This window comes from Lagenorhynchus albirostris, chromosome 19 (assembly GCF_949774975.1).
Source record: "Lagenorhynchus albirostris chromosome 19, mLagAlb1.1, whole genome shotgun sequence".
Lineage (NCBI taxonomy): Eukaryota > Metazoa > Chordata > Mammalia > Artiodactyla > Delphinidae > Lagenorhynchus > Lagenorhynchus albirostris.
In genome coordinates this window covers 2,531,814-2,556,138 of record NC_083113.1, presented here as the reverse complement: position 1 = coordinate 2,556,138, position 24,325 = coordinate 2,531,814, and the positions used below count along the sequence as shown (strand labels likewise).

Sequence of the window (24,325 nt, the reverse complement as noted above, 5' to 3'; positions counted from 1 at the left end):
TCCTTCTACAGGCTGCTAGAGATTCTCCTTGATACCATCCATTTTTTTCCCATAGAAAATAGAAAAATAATTTATTCCAAAAGAGGGCAGAAATAAGAAATTCATCCTGAAAATATACTTTGGTATAATTCTGGTGGGACACATTTTCCCTCTGAACATGTTCCCCTACTGACTGCCCCACTGGAGTCTTTTTGTCATGTAACAGTTTTTAAACACTTCACTGATTCTCATGTTTTCAGCAGACAGGAGCCATCTTCACATCCACAGGTTCTAAGGAGAGAGTAACGTTATTTCTCAGAAGAACAGCACTTTCTATCCCGTAAGAGTATATTAACATTTTATAGGGACTTCCCTGATGGCACAGTGGTTAAGAATCCGCCTGCCAGTGCAGGGGACACGGGTTCGATCCCTGGCCTGGGAAGATGCTACATGTCATGGAGCAACTAAGCCCGTGTGCCACAACTGCTGAAGCCCATGTGCCACAACTACTGAAGCCCATGTGCCACAACTACTGAAGCCTGCGCACCTAGAGCCCATGCTCCACAAGAGAAGCCACTGCAGTGAGAAGCCTGTGCATCGTAACAAAGCGGAGCCCCTGCTTGCTGCACTAGAAAAAGCCTGTGTGCAGCAATGAAGACCCAATGCAGCCAAAAAAATGAATAAATAAAAAAGAAAGTAGGGGCTTCCCTGGTGGTGCAGTGGTCGAGAGTCCGCCTACCGATGCAGGGGACATGGGTTTGTGCCCCGGTCCGGGAAGATCCCATGTGCCACGGAGTGGCTGGGCCCCTGAGCCATGGCCACTGAGCCTTCACGTCCGGAGCCTGTGCTCCGCAACGGGAGAGGCCACAACAGTGAGAGGCCCGCGTACAGCAAAAAAAAAAAAAAAAAAAGTAATGGTAAAATAAAATGTAAAAAAACCATTTTATAGAGGCAACACAGTTTAGATTAAATAAGCACATTATTCATCAAAGTGTGACAAGAAAAAATGCTGCATTGTAGAATAATATATTCAAATGTGGTGTGAACATTTAAGGCAGCTGATGGCCAAAGTGGGCAAGTCAAGGAGGGTGGTCTGGGTATGGAGGTGATTTTGTGTCTAGAGGAGGTCTCTTTGTGATAAGAGATAGCAGCAAACTGAACAGATTACCAACATGGTGATGTTAACTCCCTGGTTGGGACACTTAGGGATGAACCAGGGCACCAGGAAGCCGACCAAGCCCCAGAACATGCTCATCATGATGAGAGGCACGGTGAGGCCGGCATATGCCATGATAGCAGCGAGAGGTACCAGCCCCTGCCCCACCGCCTCACTTTGGTCCCACCGGAAATGTCAACCTGATACCACCCATCTTTAAGTTTTTATTCTCTTCTTTTTTCTTCCCTCCTTCCTTCCTTATTCTTTTCTCATGTGCACAAAAATGAATATTTACATACCTACTTCTCAAAATGTTTTAACTAATTAAATGAGATGAAACCTATCAAAAATATGAATTATCACACTTCTTAGGAGCAGATTTTACATAGTCAAATGGGAAAAATGTGTATGCTTAGAAACATGGAAAGCACATAATGAGTGTGAGTGGCTCTTCTTTCATTTTGGACTCTGGCTGAGAATCAATGTGGAAGATAGGTTTGTAATGAAAATTTCCTTCAGTTAGTAACTTGAGAAAAGGTTTTAGGCACAATCCATATTCTCCTCCTTTAGATTGTGGGGTATCAGGGGGAAGAGTTCGTTACTTTTTCTTAACTCTTCACAGTAGGCAGAACCATTAAAATAGTTCTAGATTGAAATCCAAATGGAGTAAGCTGTTTGTTAACTAATTATCATCCCTGATGTCCTCTGAATCTAAGAAGAGATTTAGGATATAAGGTCATGATTCTAGAAGGAAGGTGCAGGAGGGTTCTAGTCACATGCATTCAGATCCCCAGTGCATAGCCCTGTCATCTCTTCTGCACAGTAATAGAACCTCAGATGTCCTGATGGGAGGGGGAATGCCAGGCTTATAGCCCAACATGGACTGAGATTCAGAGAGTAACACCCCAGCACGGAGCACAGCAGTGCCTGGCTGCCTGGCCGTTCCTGTAACTACTCTTTCTGAAAATATTTTCTTTGTGAATCCACTGCATTCATGCACTGCTCCTGTCAACTCTCTTTATGTCAGGGCTCATAGACCAAGCTTGCCGGCTTAGAAAACTAAACCTTTATAGGAATTCTATTTTGATGATTCTCTTTGGAAGTCCATCTCATTACAATTTTGTTAGAAAATGAACTTACATTCAATTCCTGACCTGCATTTATGTCTGTCCTTAATTGTCATTGTTGAAGACGTATCCTACTGTCCCATCTGTCTCAGAATCTGGATTTTCTTGAATCTAGATTTTAGTTTCTCATTTTTTTTTAAGATTTTTTTGATGTGGACCATTTTTAAATTCTTTATTGAATTTGTTACAATACTGCTTCTGTTTTATGTTTCGCTTTTTTAGCCACGAAATATGTGGGATCTCAGCTCCCTGACCAGGGATCGAAACCACACCGCCTGAGTTGGAAGGCGAAGTCCTTTTTTTTTTTTTTTGGCTGTGTTGGTTCTTAGTTGCGGCATGTGGGATCTTCCTTGAGGCGTGCGGGATCTTTCGTTGCTGCACAAGGGGTTCTCTTTAGTTGTGGCATGTGGGTTTTTCACTTCTCTAGTTGTGGCGCACAGGCTCCAGGGTGCATGGACTCTATAGTTGTGGTGCGTGGGTTCCAGAGCGCGTGGGATTTGTAGTTTGTGGCACACAGTTTCTCTGGTTGAGGCGTGCGAGCTCAGTAGTTGTGGAGCGCAGGCTTAGTTGCCCTGCACCATGTGGGATCTTAGTTTCCTGAGCAGGGATTGAACACACGTCCCCTGAATTGGAAGGTGAGTTCTTTACCACCGGACTTGCCAGGGAAGTCCCAGTTTCTCTCTTTATAGCTCCTCCCTCCCCTCCATTCTTTCTGATGAATTGCTTCTCTTATACCTTGAAGAAACTATAATATTTTGTAAGCTTTTTGTAAGCTTTCCATATTCAAAAGTCACATCTGTAACTCTAGCAGTCTCTTATTTTCCAGAATTGTGCCACTTCCTTTTCTTTTTTCTTATCTGCAATTTCTGAAATGATTCTTTCTCTCCCTCCTCTCCACTCTGTCCATTTAGTGACTCTCTTTTGCTTTGCACTGTATATTTGCTCGCTGTCTCCCTGATCCATGGTCACAGATAATTTTTTCAATGTGTGTATTGGCCCTGTATTAAACTTCCACAAAAGAGAGCATGGGAGGGGCTTCCCTGGTGGCGCAGTGGTTTAGAGTCCGCCTGCCGATGCAGGGGACACGGGTTCGTGCCCCGGTCCGGGAAGATCCCACATGCCGCGGAGCAGCTGGGCCCGTGAGCCATGGCCGCTGAGCCTGCGCGTCCGGAGCCTGTTCTCCGCAACGGAAGAGGCCACAACAGTGAGAGGCCCGCGTACTGCCAAAAAAAAAAAAAGAGAACATGGGAGAATGATATGCCCTCTAGATTGTGTTCCAAGACTTGAAATCTTTATGTGGATTTATTCCTGGCAAATGATGAGAAAGTGTTCCTCACTGAGTTCAGGACAAGATCCTGAATGCCAGTCATATCATATCTCTTTGTTTCTTTTATTATTCAGTGGACGCCTCAAGGATAAAGTTCAAGTTTTGATACAGTTATGAAACTAATCTTTATAGTACAATTACGGACCGTATTTCTGTCTTTCGTCTGCTCTTCCAGCTGCCTTCTGGAGACCTCATGTTGCCTCTTCACATTGCAGAGCTATGGGCATTTCTATAGTGCACTCTTGTAGATGATGGTAGATAACACGGTATGTGAGAAATTCCTGATTCATGCAGAGACTCCATATCTCATGACACCATCTGGAATGTGGTTAATGTTTCCCTGAGAGAGCAGGATATACTTGAGAAATCATGATTGTGCCTCCGTAGGAAACCTACTTTTGGAGGTTCTCTGAGAATCCTCCTTTTGAAGTCCCATATGGGAGTAGCCTGCCAATTGTGTGGAATTCGGAATCTTTTCTTTAGTTGTGAAATGTGAACCCAATGAGTGACTCCCTGGAGTTTCACTGCTCCACTTGTCAACAGAACCCGAAGTGTCCCTTCCAAAGAGGTTCAAGAGTAGTTATCCTCTGATGTCTCTTCCAATAGATGAAATCTACTAGCTGAATATCACGAAGTAGCTGTTTAAAAGATATTTTCAGGAGGTGGCCTTAACGAGTTGGTGATTGGGACTGGGTGTAATACATGAGTTCATTGGAATATTTTGCCATGTCTGCATATAGCAGGGCAGAGTCTAGTATTGGAGGTGAAATCCCTAGACACATGGGCCTTCCAGTTAGTAATTCATAGGGGATAACTGATTTGTCAGTGGACTACGTGAGTGTAAGGGCTAGTGGGAGTACCTTTGGTCAGGGAGCTCAAGAGTTTCTGAAAGTATTGTTGATTTTAATTTAAGAATGCCATTGATCCTTTTGACTTTTCCAGAAGATTGTCGATAACATGGACAGTGTAGTTTTTGAGTCAGGGGAAACACCTTACAGGGTTCTTTTACAATGGTTCCCATGTGACACAGTCACTTGATATAAACATTGGGATAACCCAAGTTGGAAACAAAATCAGTCAGCTTTTTTTTCAAGGACTGTAGCTTTTCAGCAGAGAAATGGTTTAATCCAGCCTGAAAACAGACAATAACTAAAACATAGTCAAATTGCATGGAGGGTAGAAGCTGGATACAATCCATCTGAAGGTGTTCAAATTCTTCTTGGTGGTGCCTGGGCAGGTAGGTCATGCATGCATCCCCCCATCACTGCCTGGGGACTGTCCACTGGGGATCAGAGCTTCAGTAAGAGCCAGCTGTAAACCCCATCCACCCCCTCACCCCAACCCCCAGCTCCAGTGGCACTCGGCCCCTCTCTCCAAAGGCACGGCTGTCCCTATGCCCCCCTCCCCTCAGGACGATCAAGACTCTAAGACTAGCTCCTCACTCCAAGCCCCTTCCCTAGGCCTACGAGCTATTAAACATCCTCCAACAGCCCCTGAGGCAGGTCTGCTCCCTCTCCCCATTTCGTACTGGGGGAAACTGAACCTGGGGTGGGGGTTAGAGGGAGAGTCTCTTGTTGCAACCCCCAGCAAGGGGTGGGGATCCAGGAATCAATCCCAAGCCCACAACCCAGTGTCTCAGGGAGTCTGACCCACTGTGTCCCCCTTCCCTCCTGGCCTGTTTCCACCCCAAGAAAGCCCCTCCTTCTGGTTCCCTCAGGCTCCTCTGAGTGTCCTTCTCAGCCTCCCTCCTCCCTGGGGTGCCCTCAGACCTTCTCCTCCCTGGATGCTGATGCCCCTGTAATAGTTTGCTAAGGTTGCCATAGCAAAGTACCGCAGACTGGGAAGCTTAAACAACAGACATTTTCTCACAAACATGGAGGCTAGAAATCTGAGATCAAGGGGTTGACAGCATCATTTTCTCCTGATGCTGCTCTCCTTGGCTTGTATATGGCCATCTTCTCCCTGTGTCTTTACATTGTCTTCCCTCTCTGTGTGTGTATCCTAACTTCCTCTTTTCTTTCTTTGGCTGCATTGGGTCTTAGTTGTGGCATACGGGACCTTTCGCTGCGGCACGCGGGCTCTTGGTTGTGGCGTGCAGGCTTCTCTAGTTGCAGTGCGTGGACTTCTCTCTAGTTGAGGCATGTGGGCTCAGTAGTTGCCCTGAGGCATATGGAATCTTAGTTCCCCAACCAGGGATTGAAACCGAGTCCCTGGCGTTGGAAGGCAGATTCTTAACCACTGGACAAACAGGGAAGTCCCTAACTTCCTCTTCCTTTAAGGACAACAGTCACGTTGGATTAGGGTCCACCCTAGCGACTTTATTTTACCTTTTTAAAGACCCTATTTCCAAATACAATGACATTCTGGGGTACTGGATGTTAAGACTTCAACATATGGATTTGGGGACATACAATTCAGCCCATAACTGCCTGCACCCTTTTTTTCATAGGGAGCTAACATTGAGGAGCTCTCCTGAGGAGTTCCTCATTTACCAGCCCCCAAATTATCCAGCAGAGGAAAAATTTATTACTTCCACTTCTCAAAGAAGGGAGCTGCAGCTGAGAGAGGATGACTTTGACAAGGGCACACATCTGCCAAGTGGCTGAGTTAGGGAAGATTTAGTGAACACTGGTCTGATTCAACTCACCTACTTCCTTTGTTTTTTGTTTTTTTTAAGATTTTTAAATTTTTTATTTTTTCATTTTTGGTTGCGTTGGGTCTTCGTTGCTACATGCGGGCTTCCTCTAGTTGCGGCAAGCAGGGGCTACTCTTCATTGCAGTACACGGGCTTCTCGTTGCGGTGGCTTCTCTTGTTGCAGAGCACGGGCCCTAGGCACGTGGGCTTCAGTAGTTGTGGCATGCGGGTTCAGTAGCTGTGGCTCACGGGCTCCAGAGCACAGTCTCAGTAGTTGTGGTGCACGGGCTTAGTTGCTCCGCGGCATGTGGGATCTTCCTGGACCAGGGCTCAAACCCGTGTCCCTTGCATTGGCAGGCGGATTCTTAACCACTGTGCCACCAGGGAAGCCCTCACCTACTTACCTTGTATCCGCTCCCTGACAGAAACATCTGGGGACTCCAGCCACACCTCCAGATACCTCTCCTGTGAGATCATCTGCTGAGCGCTGAACCATCACACCCTGACATTTCAACCTGAGGAACCCGGCCCCTTCCCCATGGGCATGCAGTGCCTTCCCTGCAAACTCACTTCTCTCCTGTGAATAGTATTCTCATGGACAGCAGCACCATCACCCTGGTATCCCTAACAGGGTCATCAATGTCACCCCAAACACATCACTGGCCCTCACCTGAAACTAATATTGTAAATCAACTATAGTTCAAAAATATATATATGAAAATTTTTCACTTCCTAATCATTTCACATTTCATTATTTTCTATATTCTTGAGGTTATTTGTGGCTACTGAATTAGTATGGTGGAAATAGACTACATTGGTGTGCTACTGGCAACTTTTTCCAACTCCATGGTCAATGAGTTCATATTGACAGTTTTAAATTGGCCATTGATGGGAATATATACACCAGAGAAACTGGCAACACTACAAAGTATGGCTTGATTTATTGGGTTTTTTTGTTTTTTGCTTTTTGTTTTTTTTTGCTGTGAAGTTTGCAGGATCTCAATTCCCCTACCAGGGATTGAACCTGGGCCATGATGGTGAAAGTGCGGAGTTCTAACAACTGGACTGCCAGGGAACTCCCCTTTATTTATTGTATTGTTGAATATTTAGACTTAAAGTAATGGAAAATATATTAAAAATGCAGATTAAAATTAGCTGTAAGTTATACGTGGTCATTGCAATGTACCAAAGAAAATAAATAAATAAATAAATAAGGTAGGGTAGATATCTTCCAATATTCCAGAATAGTAAATACAATTATTCCTTAGTTAAGAAGTCACATCACTGAAGAGTGAAGTTGCAACATAAGTCTTTATTGTTTCACTATCTTCTAATTGGTTAATGAAAAGAAAAATAGCCAAAATTCATTTTTAAAAAACAGGCAAAGGATATGAACATTCTTACCAGACATACAGGTGGCAAATTAACAAATGAAAAATGCTCAACATCATGAAACATCAGGGAAGTGGAACTAAAACTACAGTGAAATACTGTTACACACATTTATTAAAAGGGTCAAAATTGAACTTTGGCACAGTGGTTAAGAATCCACCTGCCAATGCAGGGGAAACAGGTTCGAGTCCTGGTCCAGGAAGATCCCACATGTCGCGGAGCAACTAAGCCCGTGTGTCACAACTACTGAACCTGCACTCTAAAGCCTGCAAGCCACAACTACTGAGCCCGTGTGCCACAACTACTGAAGCCCACACGCCTAGAGCTCGTGCTCTGCAACGAGAAGCCACTGCAATGAGAAGCCCGTGCACTGCAACAAAGAGTAGCTCTAGTTCACTGCAACTAAAGAAAGCCCGTGTGCAGCTACGAAGACCCAATGCAGCCAAAAATAAATTAGTTAATTAACTTTTTTAAAAAAAGCTTTAAAAAAAAGGGTCAAGGGGCTTCCCTGGTGGCACAGTGGTTAAGAATCCACCTACCAATACAGGGGACACAGGTTCGATCCCTGGTCCGGGAAGATCCCACATGCCGTGGAGCAACTAAGGCCGTGCGCCACAACACTAAGCCTTCGCTCTAGAGCCCGCAAGTGACAACTACTGAGCCTGTGTGTCACAACTGCTGAAGACCGCGTGCCTAGAGCTGGTGCTCTGCAAGAGAAGCCACGGCAATGAGAAGCCCGCACGATGAAGAGTAGTCCCGCAACTATAGAAAGCTTGTGCACAGCAATGAAGACCCAACGCATACAAAAAAAAAAAAAAAAAGAAGGTCAAAATTTAAAAAGTCCCGCCATACACACCATTGGCAAAGATACGGAATAACTAGAAGTCTCTCACTGTTGGCAGGAATACAAAAGGGAACAATTGTGCTAGGTCACAGTTTGATTCTTCTTGAAAAGTTATACATTTATCTAACCTGTAACTAACGCGTTCTGAGGTATTAGCACAAGAGAAATGAAATATATCAGTATTGAAGAATTGTACTGAAATGTCTATAGCAATTTTGTTTGATATAGCCAAAAACTGGAAACAATTCAGATATCCAAAAAACAGATGAAGGAATAAACAAATTGTGATATATCCAAGTATATAGTGATATACTCCTCAACAACATAAAAGGAATGAACTACCCACATAAGAACCACTGCTGAATCTCAAAATAAATACACTGCCTGAGGAGGACACCCGGGGGAAAAAAGACTAAACATTTTATAATTCCATTCATATAAAGTTATAGAAAATACAAAATATTTTATTATAGAGTAAATTAATGCTTGCCTGGGAGGCCAGGGAGGGTAGAGAGAAAGAGATTATTAAAGGGCATGAGGTAAATACTGGGTAATGCATAGCTTAATTATCATGATTGTTTGATGGTCTCATGGGTTTATATGAATGTCAAAACTTATCAAATCGTACAGTATAAATATGGACAATTTATTATTTTTTTTGTGGCTATTTTAAGTCTTTGTTGCTGCACATGGGCTTTCTTTAGTTGCCGTGAGTGGGGGCTACTCTTTGTTGCAGTGCACAGGTTTCTCATTGCAGTGGCTTCTCTTGTTGCAGAGCACGGGCTGTAGGTGTGTGGGCTTCAGTAGTTGTGGCACGTGGGCTCAGTAGTTGTGGCTCACGGGCTCTAGAGTGCAGGCTCAGTAGTCGTGGCGCACGCGCTTAGCTGCTCCGTGGCATGTGGGATGTTCCCAGACCAGGCTCGAACCTGTTTCCCCTGCGTTGGCAGGCGGATTTTTAACCACTGCACCACCAGGTAAGTCCCAATTTATTGTTTATTAACTGTACCTAAAAAGGGTTAAGAAACAAAAAAATTCTTACTGTTTTAGAAAAATAAAGTTTAGCAAACCTATGTTAACACCACCATATTCATTGTAATGCCCTGGGATTGGTGCCTAGCCTCAGTAGTAGCAAATATTGGTGAGCAATGAAGACCATTTACAACTGACTCAGTAGGAATGCAGGCTGGGTCACAAAGGCCACATCATCGGAATAAGAGATCTTCCATCATTCCCTCCCTGTTTCCCTGTCTGTGCAGCAATGGCCTTAAGGTGAACAGCCCAGAGAAGCTGGGCTGTTTATAGGAATCCATAAAACCATTAGATTATTTTCTGAGAAGGCCCTCAGCTATACAAGATACACAGTTCTGAAGGTCCTGAGAATTTCTGCAGTTTCTCATCCTTCAAAACCATGGTGCCTGAAACACTGTGGATACCCTTTTAAAAGAGGGATATTCCAGCCAGTTTTCTGCAGTCTCCTGTGATCTCTACTAATCAGCTGTTCCTGTAACTATTATCATTCCCCCTATAATCTTTCAACCAGGGATACTACCACACATGCAGAATTCTGGATGTTAGGGCACATGGCTCCGCTGCAGGATCTAGGGAACAGACTTCCCTCACTAGTGCTGAGCAGGATGCAATATCTCCTGTGAATAAGAGAACAATTTCATGTTGTTCCCAGAATTACTGGAGGTTGTCACAACTGCTCCCTCCTCAGGATAAGCTCTGTCACCACAAAAAATACTAGCATTCAGCCTCCAAATTAGGACCAAGCAAGCAGGCCCAGACCTGCAGGAGCACTGCCACCATTCCATCCACCCATGAGGCACACGAGGGTCAGGATCCCACAAAATCTGTTTCTTTTATTCTGGCAGAACCCAGTTGTTTTCAAACTATCCCTTAAAGTGAACAGAACCCTTGAGATTAAAGGTGACGGAAACCTTAATGCCTTTGTTATAGCAGAAAACCAGAACAATGTAGGCAGCTGTTCCTGGGTCAGTGACTTGGAGGCTGGAAATTCCATCACAAGAGTCATGTGAGACCAACAAAATCCCCAGAAAAGGTAGTCCATCTTTACAAGTCACCAGCAGAGCTCAGATGGAGTCCTCTTGGTCACAACTGGGTCAAGCCCCTGCTCTAACTAATCAGAGAGAAAGGAGAGTACTCCAGCTTCTCATGAAGTCCCTGAGAGAATGAGAAGACACTGAGGTTTCCTGCCCCAAACACACTGGGGTGGGTACATGATGTACAATCTGGGCACCTGCCAGGTGGTGGAGGTGAATGGCTTCTGCCTTAAATCTGACAGGACAGTAATCTGATAAGAGCTCCAGTAACCTGGAAGGTTAAAACATGAAGTGCGCCTTCCACATATCTGAAATTTATGTTGATGTTTGGATGTATGAGGTTCACTTCAGGCAGACGGCACCCTCAAAAGGCACCTCCTTGGGTGTTGTTATACTGAAGGAGGACATATGACGTTTCTTCATGTCTAAGTTGCTTTTCCTGTGTGAATTTTGTGGTAATCAAGAAGGTAAGGCCTTTGGCTTATGGCTTCCTCACATTTAACACACCCATAAGGCCCAATCCTGTATGAATTCTGGTGTTGAGTGAGGTTGGAGCTGTGGCTAAAGGCGTTCCCACATTGGTCACACTTATAAGGTATTTCTCCTGTGTGAACTCTCTGATGGTCACTGAAGTTGGAGTTTCAAATATGTGGGGTTTTTAACACCAACCAATTCTCTGCACACGCCAACTGGGTGTCCTACAATTTAATTCAGTTCTGAAACTAGGTGCTCAGACTTAGCACAGACCCCACAGCTTAAGGGCTCCATCCTACAAGACTGCCCAATCCAAGGTGGATCCCTAGGTTACCCACACTTCTGTCCAAATTGACTACAAATCAGGGGGTTCCCATGACCACCCTAGCTCGGTTTTGATAATCTGCTAGAATAGCTCACGGAGCGCCAAGGAAACACTTTTACTTACTAATCTGTTTATTACAAAGGCTATTTCAAAGCATACAAATGAACAGGCCAGACAATGAAGTACAGAAGACAATGTCTAGGAAGGTCCCAAAGCAGAAGCTTCTGCCCTGAGAAGCTTGGTATGCGCACCCTCCTAGCCCATTGATGCATTCTTGCTTACCAACTAGGAAGTTCTCTTAACCCCATCCTTTAGGGGTTTTATGGAGGCTTTGTTATCTAGTCATGATTGATTAAATCACTGACCATTGGAGTTTAACTGAAACTCCAGGTTCTCTTCCAGGAGGTGGGGGGAGAGAGGGCTGACAGTTCCAAACTCTAATCACAAAATTGGTTCCTCTAGCAACCAGTCACCAACCAGAGCTTTCTAGGAGCCTTTGAAGGGGTCTCCTCTTTATCATGCTCCAATATGAGAGGCTTGAAATGTTCTCTTCAAAATATCATCAGGTTATTCTTATCCGCCCAGAGTTTGGGAAACATAACTCCAGGCCACTCAATGTGATGATCTCACACTCAGTTTTGAACCACTGGTCATAAGAGAAAAAAACAGCATGAAAAGCTTCTCCAATTACAGGACAAATTCCACTTCACTCTGTTATCAAAGCTACAAAATATAGTAAATCCCACACAGTAGATTGTCCCAGGCCCCTTACATGTTTTTGAGTAAATCAGTAATCTGAGGTGGGCAGGAACATTAAGGGCATCATGCTTCACAGCAAGTTCTCACAAAAGGATTGCTCCAAGATACATAGTTTTGTTTTGTTTTAATAGTATAAATGCTCTTACATATGGAGTCTCATCTCTTTTCCCTGCTTTTTTTTTTAAATAAATTTTTTTATTTATTTACTTTTGGCTGCGTTGGGTCTTTGTTGCTGCGCTCATGCTTTCTATAGTTGCAGCGAGCGGGGGCTACTCTTCCTTGCAGTGAGCGGGCTTCTCATTGTGGTGGCTTCTCGTTGTGGAGTATGGGCTCTAGGTGCACGGGCTTCAGCAGTTGTGGCATGCGGGTTCATTAGTTGTGGTTCGTGGGCTCTAGAGCGCAGCAGGCTCAGTAGTTGTGGCACACGGGCTTAGCTGCTCTGCGGCATGTGGGATCATCCCGGACCAGGGCTCGAACCCGTGTCCCCTGCACTGGCAGGTGGATTCTTAACCACTGCGCCACCAGGTAAGTCCTCCAAGATACACAGTTAAGTGAGAAAAGCAAAGTGCATATCTTTATATGAAATATGACTTTATTTTTACTAAGAAAAGCAGCTTGTATAGGACTATATTTTAACATATAGATAACACACAGATAGCAATCCATGTGCAGAAGCAATCCTAAACTGATCCTATACTACAAGCTTTGTTTTTCCTCCAAGAGGTTTAATTATCTGACACTTATGACATTCTATTTTATAATTGTATATAGTGTAGGACATCTTCATAAACACTACAAAACATTTTATACTTTTCTTATATTAGGAATCAAATATGTACTGATCCGGTTATTTTTTTCCAACTTCAGCTAAAAAATCCTACATATTTAGACAGAACACCTGTAAATTGCAAGAAATGCAGGTATATGTCTCTGCAGAATACATAGCAGAATGATACATATTTCTTGAGCATGTATCATTATCACTTGGAAGCTTGTTAAAACACAAATTCTTTGGTCTGGCCCACAGAGTGCCTCATTCAGGTCTGGGTTCAGAATTGAGCATGTGCATTTTTTTCCTCTTTTTTTTTGTGGTACTCTCACTGTTGTGGCCTCTCCCGTTGTGGCCTCTCCCGTTGCGGAGCACAGGCTCCGGACACACAGGCCCAGCGGCCACGGCTCACGGGTCCAGCCGCTCCGCGATATTTGGCATCCTCCCGGACCAGGGCACGAACCCGTGTCCCCTGCATCAGCAGGCGGACTCTCAACCACTGCGCCACCAGGGAAGCCCCATGTGCATTTTTAATGAGTCCCCTGGTGACACTGATGGTGAAGGTCCTGGGATCAAAGTCTGAAAATCAGGGTTCTAGGAAAGGTGAGCATGCCTGGTTTCAGGCCCCAGTTCAACATAGAGGAAATTTTCAAGCTCTGAGAGGCAGAGCCAAGACTTTCTACCCACATGCCCTGAGTGTCTGCAGTGAGCAAAGGAGAGGAATGGCCAGCTGGGCTGGTGTCCTTCACTCTGCACTGCTGAGGAGACCTGTGAAGCCTCCACCCACTGAACAGCCTGGTCACCTGCTTCTTCTCCCCAAAATTTATTGCAGAAGTACCCAGCGGGCTCATCTCTTACGTCCTTCAAGTGTTTTCTCAAAGGCCCTCTTATTAAAAATATTTCCCTTTCTGTGCTGTGTAATATTATACTCCATACTGTACGTCTCAGGATACTCACCTTGCCTTCTTCTCCCAATTTGTCTGCCACATTATAACATATTATACAATTAGTCTTTTCTGTTTCTGGTCTTTCTTCCTTGAGTACAATGTAATTCCTATGAATTCAGGGTTCTTTGTCTCTGTTATGACCCAATGTCTCCCATGTACCTACAGTAATACCTAAAACCAACTGTTTGCTCATTGATCATTAGTGAGACCAGGGACTAAATATGACATCTCAGCTTCCCTGTATATTTTTACAACTCTGGTTACTCTGAATGTCTCCTTTAACTCTCTCCTTCCATGCTGGTATTGCTCAAAAATTTCAAGAATAAAAGAATCAGGACTTCCCTGGTGGCTCAGTGGTTAAGAATCTACCTGCCAGTGCAGGGGACACAGGTTTGATCCCTGGTCCGGGAAGACCCCACATGCCATGGAGCAACTAAGCCCGTGCACCACAACTACTGAGCCTGCATGCTGCAACTACTGAAGCCCATGCTCCTAGAGCCCGTGCTCCGAAACAAAGAGAAGCCACTGCAATGAGAAGCTCACACACTGCAACGAAGATTAGCCCCCGCTCACCGCAACTAGAGAAAGCCCACACACAGCAACGAAGACCTAACACAGACAAAAAATTAATTAATTAATTAAAAAAAAGAATAATGGTAGTATTTAAAAAAAGAATGAAGAAGAGTCATATTTTGGAGATAAAACCTTCAGAGTGACCATTCTAGTCATGTAGTCATAGGCTCAGCTTAATTCTATGTCTTCTCAGACATCACATCTAAAACTCTGAGGCCTGACCTTTTTCCATCATCCACTGATGTTTCACCAAAACTATTTCTGCTACTACTTTGAATCACTACATAGACATTATGAATAGCTGTTTGTAATTTGCATTTTACAACTATTTTTCTGAGATAACATCAGTTCTTCATGCAAACAGTCCCTGCATCAAAAAAGAAATGATAATCATTTCCCAGCAATGAAATCGTAAATTTAAGATACTCCCAGTATCTCCAGGGCAAGAGTACCCTTTGTATACATCCTCCAACTGTGAACACTGCAGCCATTGTACAGTAAAAGTAGCATGTTTCTCATTGTCCTCTTTTTGAGATTGATGGTAGATTCCTAAAAGGAACTGAATATATGTCAGCGTATCAAGTAAGAGATATTAAATGGTTAAAAGTGTTGTTCAATGTATTAGACAGAATAATTGACTCTAAAGGCAGGAGAGATGTTTTCTTTGGAAACCACAGACTGATCTGTTAAAGAAAAATTACTCAGACGCTTGTAAAAAAGTTGGGATTTGTAGCCAAGGAGGAAGGGCGGTGGTGTCAGTGGATAAAAAATTACTAAGAGAGCAGGGAAATTCTTCCTAAACTGACCTAAACAATTCTTCCAGAAGGTGTAGGTCAGTGTGATCAGTTATTACCTGTGTGATGGTGAGGGATGAGGAAATTTCATCAGATATCAGTGGCTATCAGACATTTAGGATGGGAAATTCTTGCCAAACCCACTTAGCAGAATTCTTGCTCTTGAGGACAAGGCCCAAAGACTGGGTCTAATAAAATAAAAAATAAAATAAAATAAATAAAGAAAAAAAGCTTAGAGGGGCATGACTAAAGTTTAGTCAAGGAGAGGCTCTGTTAGATCTATTTTTGTACTCCTGATTGAGGGTGGCCCAATATACTTCCTCTGTCTTCCTTGACAGAACACGATCTGGAGTATTTTCTCTCTTGCCCCTGACCAAATGTACATAGACTGGAAAACTAACTTTATGCTTTGGAGTGCATGAATTTGAATTGAAATAAGATAATGTTTATTAGCTTCCGCTAACAAACACATTTTGTGTCTGATTCTATAAAAAATATGTTCGTTTGGTTTTGTAGCCTTTGGGGGCATCTGAAATTGTTTGTTTGAATCTCTCTTCCCCACCCTCCCTCACCCCACCCCACCCCACCCCCACCCCCGTGCCGTGCCCCGCGGCTTGCGGGATTTTAGTTTCCCCACCAGGGATTGAACCAGTGCCCTCAGCAGTGAAAGCCAGAGTCCTAACAACTGGACCTCCAGGGAATTCCCTGAAATAGTATTTTTAGCTTCTGGGAGCATGCCAATCTTCACCGAGTACGAAATTATATGTCTCCAAACACTTGGGTGATCAGCTGCAGAGAGCATTTGGCAAAAATAGGATCATGATACCTTTAAAGGTGGGGTGAAGCTCACCTGGATATATCTTTTCCCAACTCCCCTCCTGGCAAAGCTAGTCCTTTCTAGCAGGAAGTCCAGTCTCCTCAGTGTGTGGATCTGTTGGGACTACATTACCCAGAATGCTCAGTATCGAGCGGCAGGAACGCTACCCAATGAACGCTTAGAGACAGGAGGCCGCATGATGTCAGGGCGGAACTTCTGGCTTCCTTTTCACAGCGGCCATGTTAGCTACTCTTGGTTTTGTTTGACCAGTGTGAGAGATTTGGGAATTGTGGGTCCATCTCGAGGTGACGGAATTGAGAAGGTCCGAGAGGAGGGGCTGTCTCCGCGGCATAGAGGCGGGTCTGAAGTTCGGCGACGCCGCCCGGGGGCCCCGTGCCAGGCCCAGGAGAGGGTCCGCCGTCCCTGCGTCCCGCCTCTCCCGGCCCCGCTCCGCCCACAGAGTCCGATGGCGGCGGCGGCGCTGAGGAACCTGCCTCAGGTAAACGCTCGTCCTCCGGCCCTCACCGCCCTCACCGCGCCAGACTAAAGCCCCGAGTGCGGGGCGCTTGCTCACGTGCCCGCAGCCCAGGCCGCGGTGTCCGGGATGGTCGTGGGGCGTGGGCAAGGGTGACAGGCGGAGGGACACCTGTTAAAAGGAGAACCGATCACTGAGGAACAGAGGTTGAATAGCTACCCTGAGTCCCAGTCTTCAGGGTCAGGAAGGGGTATAGGGAGGTCTGAGCCCATCGAACCCCGCCATAGACTCATTCCTCAAGACTTGGCTTTTTCCATGTTTCCCACGGCTGCAGAGGCGCTTTTTGGAAACAACACAGCCAAGTGGAGGGTGCCCCATTCCCTCACTGTCTCTGACCTCCACCCACATGTTTTCTGGATTGTGGTTTCTTGCGACTCGTAAGTGCCGTGCCCCCAGTTTGGGGTCTGGAAGCCCTGGAGAAACCCTAAGGCCAGGGTTATGTGAAGGTGTTTCCGTTTCTGGCAACCATTGTAAACAGGTGTGAAAAGTTATTCTAGAAACTGGTAGCACATGCTTGAGGTAAAACTTAACTGGGAATTTCCAGGAAAGGAAAAGTTCCCTTTCTTTCAGGTGGGAATAAAGATCAGGGGACAGTAATTAGGACTGTAATGACTGCTGAGAAGTTGGTGATTGATGGGAGGTTTCGATCAGAGGAGGGAGGTAGTATTACCAACGTCTTAACTGGCTACATCTGGCTGTTGCATGAAGTATAGACTGTGGGTTAGAGGAAGGAGTAAGGAAGATGGGTATGGAGGCTACTGCCATAATCCAGGTGAGAGTCAGTGGACCAGAGTCATGGTTTAGGAGGTATGATTGGATTCTGGATGTGTGTTTTTAAAAGTGACAACTATATTTTCTGATGTGAACCATGAGGGAGTAAAACAGGACTCAGGGATATTCCTAGGGTTGTTTTTTTGTTTGTTTGTTTGTTTTGTCTTTTTAGCAGGTGTGGGAATAGAAGCTCTATCAACAGAGATGAGGAAGTTGGTAGTAGGAGTAATATTCCCCAGAGATATCAGGAGCTTCTGAGATGTTTCCTAGAGCATTAAGTGGAGGCATTAAGTGAGCAGCTAAATACACAGGTCTGGAAGTCTGGGGTGTGGGACAGTGAGGTGGTGACCACCATAGGCATGGGCTGTGGGATCCAGTCTCAAGGATTATGCGTACTTGAAGAGGGAGTATGCTTGATGACCCCAGGGCCCTGGTATTGAGACTTTTGTGACCTTGGCCACACCAGTGGAATAGCCTGGCATGAGTGTGTGGATTCCTCTATGCCAGGTCCACAGCTTAGATACCTACTTGCCAACATACCTCTTGTTGATGGCTGGTTCCAGTGATCAATGGGACCGTTTGAAGACAGTGGCACCAATGGTGCCAGGACCTGGTTTCTCCTCTGAGTTGGAGAGCTTGGGAGGAGGGTGGGCATGGGGCATGGATTGTTGTCCCTGAGAAAGGGGCTGTTTGTGGTTTCATCTGTCTCCATCTTGCCAGGGCAGTGTGACCTTTGAGGATGTGGCCGTGTACTTCTCCTGGGAGGAATGGGATCTCCTTAATGATGCTCAGAGATGCCTGTACCACAACGTGATGCTGGAGAACTTGGCACTTATAACTTCCTTGGGTAAGGCTGTCAAACCTGCCTCTGTGCCTTGAACTAGTCTCTGCCCTTCCTTTTTTCCCCAGGAGCAGTCTGTCCTCACATCAGGACCATGGGCACTGCTTCCTTCCTTAGTTCCCTGGGTTGGTGCTGTGGTTCGTTGGGCTGAGGTTTGTGCACTTCCCTCTCCTTCCTTTAGCATGCCCAACATTATCTTCCCTGTTGACTTAACAGTTCTTTTTTTATTATTATTCTTTTTAAAAAATTCTTTATTTTCCATTATGGTTATCATAGGATATCGAATCCCTTGCTTCTTGTATCATCAAGGTGCCATGTATTTGATCAGTGAGGGAGTGGGATTGGGTTGGAGAGCCCACAGAGGTTCACAGTATGTATATGAATCAAGCAAGATGACTCAGAGGGAGCCTGGTCCTGCATAGTAACACATAGAGGGCATGATGACAATGCCGTATTCAAATCATGCCAGAAACTTACTGTGTTTGACCAGAATTTTGATGCCAGTGGCCACACTTCATTTCTGTCTTCCTTCCCCTTTCTTGACACTTGGCCAATTCATCATCTCTATTGTCACTGCTACTCTTAATTTCCAACCTGAGGTTAACCTCACATCTCTGGAGTCCTCTCTCACCCGTTTTTCTCACTACTCCAACTGCAGGGCTTTCTGCATTGGCCCCTATGTATTCTTTTTTTTTTTAACTTTAAAAAATTTATTTATTTATTTTTGGCTGTGTCAGGTCTTCGTTGTGGTGCACGGGCTTCTCTCTAGTTGTGGCGGCACATGGGTTTCTCTCTAGTTGTGACGTGTGGGTTTTCTCTCTCTCATTGAGGCGCGCAAGCTCAGTAGTTGTGGCGTGTGAGCTTCGTTGCTCCGTGGCATGTGGTATCTTAGTTCCCCGACCAGGAATAGAACCTGGGTCCCCTGCATTGAAAGGCAATTCTTTACCACTGAACCACCAGGGAAGTCCCCCTAAGTATTGTTTCATGAGGTGTGCACACATTCTTAAACAGTTCTTAAAGACTAGCTGCCCTACTATAGTCGTATTTTCTTGGGTCTTGGCACAACCCTTTTATACAGTGTTCATGTGTCACCAGCAGACAAGTTCCTTTTCAAAGTTCTTTGTAGAAGAAGGAATTGCATACCCTGTCTCTTCTTTTTGTGTCCACCACAAGGTTGTGTCCTTCACCTCATGAGACCTCTCCCATTCTGTGATCTTTATAGCTCAGTAGTGCTAAGCAGCCCCATCCTCAACTGGAACCAACTCCTTGCTCCTGCAAACAATCCCATGGACAGGTTCCTAGGTTTGTTACACACACTTTTGTAGTAGCTGTCCCCTCTGACCAACGTCAATGTGCACTTCACCAGCATTACTTGCTTTCAGGTTGTTGGCATGGAGCAGAGGATGAAGAGGCACCTCCTGAACAGAGCATTTCTGTAAATAGAATGTCACAGGTCAGTACTCCCAAGGCAGGTGTGTCCACCCAAAAGGCCCATTTTTGTGAGATATGCGGCCCGGACTTGGGAGACATTTTGCACTTGACTGAGCACCAGAGGCAGAAACTGTACGATATTGGGGCATGGGAGCAGCAGTTGTATTTCAGTGCAAAACTTCAGCACCAAAAGCAGAACATTGGCGAGAAATGCTTCAGAAGCAACATGGACAGAGCCTCATTTATGAAAGACTGCAAATTTTTTGTGTCAGGGAAGTCCCTTTCCCATGGGGAGTCCACATACACCAGGGAGAAGTCAAACAGGGGAACTGAGTGTGGAGTTGCCTTTCACAGGGGGAAAACTCATTATAACTCTGGAGAATGTACTGAAGACTTTAGTTGCAAACACATGCTTTTTCAGCACCAAAGAGTCCCCACTAGAGAAAAATGCTACATGTGCAGCGAATGTGGGAAATCTTTTAGCAAAAGCTACAGCCTCAATGACCATTGGAGAGTTCATACTGGGGAAAAGCCTTATGAGTGTGGGGAATGTGGGAAAACCTTTAGGCAAAGCTCTAGCCTCATTCAACACCGGAGAGTTCACACTGGAGCGAGGCCTCATGAGTGTGATGAATGTGGAAAATTATTTAGCAACAAATCCAACCTCATTAAACATCGGAGAATTCATACTGGGGAAAGGCCATATGAGTGTAGTGAATGTGGGAAATCCTTTAGTGAAAGCTCTGCACTCCTTCAACACCGGAGTGTTCACACTGGAGAAAGGCCTTATGAGTGCAGTGAGTGTGGGAAATTCTTTACCTACCACTCGAGTCTTATAAAACACCAGAGAGTTCACTCTGGATCAAGGCCCTATGAGTGCAGTGAATGCGGAAAATCCTTTACTCAAAACTCTAGCCTCATTGAACACCATAGAGTTCATAGTGGAGAAAGGCCTTATAAGTGCAGCGAATGTGGGAAATCTTTTAGCCAAAGCTCTGCACTTCTGCAACATCGGAGAGTTCACACTGGAGAAAGGCCTTATGAGTGCAGCGAATGTGGGAAATTCTTCACTTACAGCTCCAGTCTCTTGAAACACCAGAGAGTTCACACTGGATCAAGGCCTTATGAGTGTAGTGAATGTGGGAAATCCTTTACTCAAAACTCCAGCCTCATTAAACACAGGAGAATTCACACTGGAGAAAAGCCTTATGAGTGCAGCGAATGTGGGAAATCCTTTAGCCATAGCTCCAGCCTCATTAAACACCGAAGAGTTCACACTGGTTAAAGGCCTGATGAGTGCAGTGAATGTGGGAAATCCTTTACCCATAGGTCCAACTTCAGTGACCACTAGAGTGTTCATATTGGAGAAAGGCTTTATGTGCACTTGAATGTGGGAAATTCATCTCCAGACTCCTAAAACACCATAGTGTCACATTGGAGCAAAGCCTTATGAGTATGGCAGATGGGGAAAATCCTTTGGCCAAAGTCTAGCCTCAGTACACTCCAGAGAATTCACAGTGGAGAAAGGCCTTATAACTTATAAATTCAGTGAGTGTGAGAAAGCCTTCCGCTGAAGAACATACCTCATGGGATACCACAGATTTCAAATGGGAGAACTACCTTCAATGTGCAGGTATATACGATTTCTTTGTTCAGTGCAACAACACAGGAGGAGATCCCTTATGAAGATGCCATTTGCCTGTATTGAACCAGATACATCCAAACATCCACTTAAATTCCAGGTATGTGGGAGCTGCATTGCACTTTTTAACCTGTCCAGGGCCCTTGCCAGATTTATGTCACCGCCAGTTCTGTAGCAGAAGTCATTTCACCTCTAACCACCTGGCAGATGCCCATAGTGTGCAACATTCACCCAACCTAGGAAGGAAACCCCAGTGCTCTCCCACTTGCGGGATGATTCATGAGTAGCTTGAACACTTAGTCTTTCCCAGTTTTTTTTCCTCCCTTATGAGTTAAATCATGGACCTTACCCAGTTTTGGCCTAGAGGACTCCATTGGTGATTTGAAAAGATGGACTACATTTTTCAGTAATATTATTGATCTCATGAGACTCTAGTGATGGGATTTTCCAGCCTCCAAGTCACTAGCCTGGGGAACAGTCTGCCTCCCATTGCTCTTGTTTGTATAATAATAAAGGTCTTATTGTTTAAGACACCATTAATCTTAGGGGTTCTGTTCACTGTATGGGGTGGTTTGTTGTAAACTGGGTTTGTTGGCTTGAGATGAACTGCTCTGGTCAGGATCCCAAACTGTGTGCCTCGGCAGGGACAGTATGATGACAGAATATGCCTCTCCAGTTTTGGCCTAGGTTGCATTGGTGCTCAAAACCTTCAAGGAAAGACTGCAGGGCTTTGTGGTGTTAATTTTTAGATGGCATGCCATGATGTTTTGTTCAGAGTTCAAACTGAGGAGGGGGCTTTTTCTGGTTGCTGTGACAACCTTTAGTGCTTTTGAGAGCAACATAAACTTATTCTCTTGTTCACAGGCAATATTTCATCATGCTCAGCACTGTTGAGGGAAATCTGTTCCCCAGGTCCTGCAGCAGAGCTATGTGCCCTGATGTCCTGAATTCTGTAGGGTAACATCAATGATTTTAAGATTAAAGGGGCCAGGGAAGTGATAATTTTTATAGAAACACTGGATTAATAGAGAGTGGAGGAGACTACAACATAATGGTTAGAATGTGCCTCTTTTAAAAGGTCACTCACGATGTTTAGTCACTATGGTTGTGAAGGATGAGCAGGTACAGAAATTCTCAGGACGTCCAGAACTGTATATCCTGTGTAGCTGAAGGCCTTATCAAAACGTTTTGTGGGGCTTCCCTGGTGGCGCAGTGGTTGGGAGTCTGCCTGCTGATGCAGGAGACGCAGGTTCGTGTCCCAGTCCAGGAGGATCCCACATGCTGCGGAGTGGCTGGGCCTGTGAGCCATGGCCACTGGGCCTGTGCATCCAGAGCCTGTGCTCCGCAACAGGAGAGGCCACAGCAGTGAGAGGCCCGCATACCAAAACAAACAAAAAAAAAAAACGTGGATTCCTGTGGCTTCTCTGGGCTGTTCATCTACGGCCATTGATGTGCAAACAGGAAAACAAGGATAGAGAGAAGAGAGAATCTTAGTCTAGTGATATGGTATTTTTGACCCATCCAGTATCCCTGTTGAATGAAGTGGAAATAGTCTTTGTTTCCACTTCAAAAATTTCTCACTTATTTTTGCTGCCTCTGAGGCAAGTGCTGAACCTGCCCATTGAGTCAGTATGGTTGCCAAAACTGATTTTCTAGAGTAGGAAATCCAGAATTTTAAGTTGAATCATATTTTTAAAGTTTTAATAAGTATAAATTATATGCAGTAAATATCTATATTTAAACTATAAAATTTGATAAATTTTGATATCTATATAAATCCATGAAACCATCAATCATTATAATAAACGTTTCTGTCACCTCCATACTTACCTTTAATAATCCTTTAATAACCTCTTTGTCCTCCAAGCAGCCATTGATTTGCTTTTCGTTATAACAAATTAGTTTGCATTTTCTAGAATTTTATATGATTGAAATCATATAGTCTTTTCTTTTTTTTCCTTGGGTGCCCTCATGTGGCATATTTATTTTGCAGTTCATGGTGCTTACATGAGTAGTTCATCCTTTTTATGTTATTGAAAAGTGTGTTGTATTGCTATAGCACTATTTATTTATTTATTCATCCGTTTTTAGATGTTCTAATTGTTTCCAGTTTTGGCTATTGCAAATAAAAGTGGTACAGAAATTGGATACAGTTCTTCATATTGACATATTTCCTTTCTCTTGTGTTAACACATCAAAATGCAATACCTGAATCATAGTGTAGGTAATATATAACTTTTAAAATTTATTTTATTTATTTTCTTTGGCTTCATTTGGCCTTCGTTGCTGCGTGGGCTTTCTCTAGTTGCAGCGAGTAGGGGCTACTCTTCCTTGCGGTGAGCGGACTTCTCATTGCGGTGGCTTCCCTTTGTTGCAGAGCACAGGCTCTAGGGCACGTGGGCTTCAGTAGCTGCAGCACATGGGCTCAGTAGTTGTGGCTCACTGGCTTTAGAGTGCAGACCCAGTAGTTGTGGCACATGGGCTTAGTTGCTCTGCAGCATGTGGGATCTTCCCAGACCAGAGCTCAAACCTGTGTCCCCTGCATTGGCAGGTGGATTCTTAACAACTGTACCACCAGGGAAGGCCCTATAAAACTTTTTAAGAAACATCAAATTGTCCTCTAAAATGATTGTTTCCTTTTGTATGCCTATTAGCAGTGTATGAGAGTTCCAGTTCTCCCATATTCTTGCTAAAGTGGATATGGTTAGCTTTTAAAATTTTGACTTTTTTAGTAAATATATAGCATTATGTCACTGTGGTTTTAGTTGCATTTCCCTGATATTTCATGATGTTGAGCATAGCTTGTGTACAGGAAATATGGAAGAAGAGTGAGCATGTTAAACATTTTGAAAGACTCAATAAACCAAATTTAGATTGTGGCAAATTCTAATGAACAAATGGCTTAGCAGCTTCATCAAGTGAATAATATGAATTAAAAAATGGTAAGTGGTACATAGAGGTTAAAAAACATGCAAGACACACCTAATTATTGCCAAAGATAAATTTTGTATCCAGATTGCAATCAATCTGCATCAAATAATACAGTTGACAAAATTCAGCACTTACAACAGTTTATCATACTTTTAAGTATTTCGAGTTTTTGCAATAAAGTTATTGGAGTTAT

The 24,325-nt window shown here is 44.3% G+C and overlaps 1 protein-coding gene and 1 long non-coding RNA gene across 2 annotated transcripts in view; both read left to right on the top strand.

Moving 5' to 3' along the window:
* The window catches only part of LOC132510107 (zinc finger protein 551-like), a 39,556-nt gene extending 16,958 nt beyond the window's left edge, over nt 1–22,598 (top strand). Inside the window, 1 exon segment of the mRNA XM_060131890.1 lies at nt 20,175–22,598. Within this exon segment, the coding sequence (XP_059987873.1) occupies nt 20,175–20,910 (736 nt within the window). The 3' untranslated portion in view covers nt 20,911–22,598.
* LOC132510115 (uncharacterized) lies at nt 16,351–19,523 on the top strand. Its single transcript, XR_009537238.1, has 3 exons — nt 16,351–16,480; nt 18,013–18,134; nt 19,511–19,523. It is a non-coding gene; the product is annotated as an uncharacterized LOC132510115 (long non-coding RNA).
* Nucleotides 22,599–24,325: the final 1,727 nt, after the last annotated feature.